Raw genomic sequence first — 5,000 nt, 5'->3', positions numbered from 1 at the left:
CCGAAGGCGTGAAGTACCCCATGATCGCTCACTGCCGGGCCAGCCGGGGATGCCGCCCTGCTGGCCACAGTCAACAAGTCGTGGATGGCGGGATGCCTGCCTCCTTCGTGGAAGGAGGCTGACATCCAACCAATCCCCAAGCCGAGGGAGCCCACCAAGCTAAGGCCTACCTCCCTCCTCAGCTGTACAGCCAAGACGGCTGAGAGAATGGAGCTTGCCCGCCTTTAGTGGCGTGTGGGGCCAATACACCCCCACGTTTTCGGCTACACCCGCGGTAGGAGCACGGCGGACAGCATCCTGACGCTGCTGAACCAAGTCAACCACCGCCCCGCCATCGTTGTCTTCCTCGACTTGGAGAAGGCATTCGAGCGTGATGGGGTGGATGCTAGCCTGGCTCCGCGACTGTCTGCAGCATCACCGCGCCAGGGTAAAATTCTAGGGCCTGAAGTCCAGCTTCCAGAGATTGAAGAACGGGACGCCCCAGGGCGGTATCCTCAGCCCCCTCCTCTTCAGCCTACTGATGGAGCAGCTGGTGGCCCTGCCCTTCCACAATGGCACCATCCTCCTCAGCTACGCCGATGACCTCGCCCTCTTGGTCACCGGGAGGGGCAACAAGCTCAGGAAGGCGCAGCAGGCGCTCGACATTATCAGCGGGAAATGCGAGGACCTGGTCCTCAAAATCTCTGCAGAGAAGTCCCGCGCCATGATGGTGAGGGCTGCCGACCCGGCAGGTCAACTCTGCGTCCAGGGCGTCGGACCGGCCTGGGCCAACTCATACCAGTACCTCGGGGTATGGGTGGACAAGTGGCTGTCCTTTACAGCCCACGTCGCCCACCTGAGGGAAAGGGCCCAGGCTAGGCTGAACGTAATGCGAGCCATGACACGACTCACAGCGGGGACCACTTTCTCCGTCCTCCGACTGTACTTCGTACTTTCAGTGCGCTCCCTGGTGGACTACAGCGCCCCAGTCCTCACATCGCTCTCTCGTAGCCAACAGGAGCGGCTCGAGGTGCTGCAAAACACCGCCATGAGGACGATGCTGGAAGCTCCGAGATGGACCAGTGCGTGCGTCATGCAGAACGAGACCCGCCTGATGCCACTCACCACAAGAGTAGAACAGATCGTGGCCTGCCGCATGGCCGAAGGATTAGCACATAGAAGACTACGGCTTGCAATGACGCAAGGGAACGATGTCCTCCACTGCAACCCGTGGCTACTCCAGTCCACCCTGGCCACCCACAGCCTCGCCCACATTAATGGCTGGCGCTTGCCCGAAGGGATTTCTCCCCGTCCTCTTCTTTTATGCAATGGGGGGGACGGAGAGGGGGGTCGCCGATTTAATGAAGCGGCCTTGCTGTGGATGTGCTGTGACTTGCGACACTGCTTCTGACCCAGGGCAGTTGACAAGGTGCAGGGATGACCCGTCATTCAGGAGGTGCTAAGATAAGAGGGAGGGTGGAGGGGTGTGAAGTGTATTCAGGGATGGAATGGGTGGGAATGATTTTATGCCTTTTTCTTTTTGGCTACCCCCCTTGTAAGGGGGAAAAAACCTTGGTATATGTATGTATGCTTGTAACACGCCGACCTCCCGGCCCCCACTACCGAGCCCCATCCCCGTGGGAGCCCCCCCACAGCAGAGTTCTTCACCACCCGGCTACCGGCCAGCAAGGCGCTCTGCACCACCGAGGAGCTGCGGCATCACACCCTCATGGCAGTGGCGCGGATGTCTGAGCCGGGCGGTGCCATATATTACATCGACGGCTCGGTCGACCCCGAAAGTGGCAGGACGGGCGCCGCTGCCATCACCGCTGAGACCGAACTGCTCGAGAGGACGCCGGATTACTGCTTCACCCTGCAGACAGAGCTCGTGGCCATCCACCTGGGCCTGGAGCACACCCAGAACCGTGAGGAGGCTACTGTGGTCCTACACACAGACTCCAGGACGGCGTGGCAGGTACTCCAGCAGCCGCGCCCCAGCAGCAACGTGGGACTCGTCACCGCCATCCTGGGCAGCCTGCAGAGCCTCACCGCACAGGGACGTCGGGTAAGACTGCACTGGATGCCCAGCCACGTGGGCGTGCGAGGCAATGAGTCCGCCGACGTTGCTGCAAGAAGAGCCGCTGGCGCCCCTCCCCCCCCACGTGACCAGGCACGTGCCGCCACCACCGACTATCAGACGCTGAGCGCCTTCCATCAACAGCCCAGGGCGGACGGCGTACTGTTGCAGAGAGTTAGGCTGGGCTACTGCACCAGGGAGGAGCTGTACGACGGCTTCCAGGGGCAACAGTGCGATTACTGCAGTAGGCACAGCCGCCACCCGCTGCTGCACTACCTACTGTCCTGCCCGGCCACGGAGGCCCTCCGACCAGCGCCGCATACCCCCGCCCACCCTGCAGAAGGCAGCCTCCTCAGCAGTCGGGCAACGAGAGCTGCCCTCCTTGTCCGCCACACACCCATGGACGTAATGCTTGGGGTGCTCAGGGCGGCGCCCCCCCCCCTCGCTGACCTCCCTACGCCCTCACCTTCCACCCACTAGGGCACGACAACTCCCTTACTGGCGGGGTGTTGCCCGCATTGTATATTAATGTATATATATCTGTACATATTTATACAATAAACCTTTATTAACTTATGTAAAATCAGTTCACTCGTACCTTACAATAAAGAAGACGAACTCACCAAAACCTCTTTCTCTTTACCACAGTAGTATCTCTACAGGCTATACCTCCAATCTTGCTAGCCTTTACATTTCATAATCATAAACATCTGACTCAAAAAATACCATCGTCCAACGAAGTTACAGACACAAGTACCTAATGTCACCAGACAGTTCATTAACGATTTCTTATACCTATCAAACTACATCATCGTAATTCCAGTACATACATCATCTCAAGGCACTTCCACGAAAGATAGCCATCCATTACAATGCAACAAACACATATATATTATTATCCCCAAACATATTACATAACTGACAAGCTACACCTAACATGCTTAGATACGCATATTGTCGTATATAAACGGAAGACTGCGTCTCCAGAGATAGAGGAGACCAGGGGAGACTCTCCTCTAGACTCGGTAGGGAAGACATTTTCATTATAGTTATATCCTAAGCTGTAAATACGAATTCTGCAAATAAACAAAGACAACCCGGAGAGGGTATGTTTTCCCGCTCTCCCATTGTGTAGCCAAAACTAACGTTTACATTTATATATATATATATATATATATATATATATTATATATATATATATATAAATATATATATATATATATATATATATCTATATATTTATATGTATATATTTATATATATATATGTAAATATATATGTATATATATATATATATATATATATATATGGACATAAACTCATCTGCTGGGATTCGAAACCCGCCAGAGCGGAATGCTTCATATAAAGCGAGGATTGTACCGCCTGTACTACACTGTCCCTTCTTCCGAGGGCACTCGTGTAGAAGGGTCAGTGTAGTACAGGCGGTACAGTCCTCGGTTTAAGTGATGCATTCCGCACTGACGGGGGTTCGAATCCCAGAAGATGAGTTTATTTCCGTATATATATATATATATATATATATATATATATATATATATATACATATATATATACATATATATATATATATATATATATATATATACACAATATATAAAGGAGGCAAAGAGGAAAGCAAATGTGAAATTGGGTAATAGTTTGGCAGATTTTTTTTAAAGTCATAAAAACATATTTTAGAAGGATATTAAGAGAGGAAGAGGAGGCGAATCAAATATAAAAGAAAAGGTAAAAGGTACAGATAGAGAGGTGATAATTGAAGAGACGGTAATAAGAGGAAGATGGGCGGAGTATTTTAGAGAGTTGCTAAATGTGAAGGAGGATAGGGAGAAAAAGATAGTTGCAGTGGGAAGCACTAAGAAAATGAGTGATGAATGGGGAAAACGGAGGAGAAACAAGGAAAGATGAGGTGAAAATAATTATTAAAATGATGAGAGCAGATAAGGCACCTGGGTTAGATGTGTGTCTTGCGGTGTGTCTAAAAAGGGAGATACAGAGACATTGGACTGACTGGTAAGGTTGTTTGATGTTTGTCTAAAAGAGGGTAGAGTGCCTTAGGATTGAAGAAGTCCCTGTATAGCTTTACTTTACAAGGGGAAAGGGGAAAATTATGAATGTGGTAGTTTCAGAGAGATCAGTTTGTAAAATGTAGTTGGGAAGGCTTATGGGAGGTTTTGATCGAGAGGATTAGGAGAGGAACAGAGAGCGTAATATTTGAGGATCAGTGTGAGTTTAGGAGATTGCGTGGATCAGATATTTTGCGGTAAGGCAAATATGCAAGTTGTAGGAAAAGGTAAGATTATTATTACTATTATTATTTATTACTATTATCATTATCATTTTCCTTTGTGGATTTGGAAGAGGCTTATGACAGGGAAGACAGGAAGGCACTGTGGGAGGTGTTGCAGATATATGGGATAGAAGAAAGCTGTTAAGAGCAATCAAAAGCTTTTACGTGAGTAGTAGAGCCAGTGTTAGAATTAAAAATGGAGAGAGTGAGTGGTTTGAGGTAAAGGTAGGACTTCGCCAGGAATGCGTTATGTCGCCATGGCTGTTCAATTTATACATGGATGGAGTGGTGCGAGAGGTAAACGCAATAGTAGTGGACAGGGGATTGGAGGTGTTTAAATCAAATGGAGAAAAATGGGAGATAAGCTAGTCGTTGTTAATTAACGACACTGTGCTTCTGGCAGGATCTGAGGAGGGATTGAGGAAGTTAGTGATAGAATTTGGGAAAGTGTGCGAAAGAAGGAAGTTGAAGATAAATGTGGGTAAAAGTAAAGTGATGAGATGTACAAGGGGAGAATATGGCAGCAAATTGGAAGTGAGTATTAAGGGAGAGACACTGGAGGAAGTGGATAGTTTTAGATACTTGGGTGCAAATGTGGTAGGAAAGGGATTAGAGGAGGTGGAGGTAGAATGTAGA

General features: G+C 49.4%; 1 protein-coding gene across 1 annotated transcript in view; it reads left to right on the top strand.

The window, feature by feature from the left end:
• Positions 1–520: 520 nt before the first annotated feature.
• Positions 521–5,000, top strand: part of LOC143026105 (uncharacterized) — a 15,191-nt gene continuing 10,711 nt past the window's right edge. The window contains exons 1-2 of the mRNA XM_076186103.1: positions 521–1,192; positions 1,691–2,149. Of these exons, the coding sequence (XP_076042218.1) occupies positions 521–1,192; positions 1,691–2,149 (1,131 nt within the window). The remainder of the gene's footprint in view (positions 1,193–1,690; positions 2,150–5,000) is intronic.

The sequence above is a fragment of the Oratosquilla oratoria genome, chromosome 6 (assembly GCF_046742065.1).
Source record: "Oratosquilla oratoria isolate Oo_2021 chromosome 6, ASM4674206v1, whole genome shotgun sequence".
Lineage (NCBI taxonomy): Eukaryota > Metazoa > Arthropoda > Malacostraca > Stomatopoda > Squillidae > Oratosquilla > Oratosquilla oratoria.
This window is presented reverse-complemented; position numbering and strand designations above follow the sequence as displayed.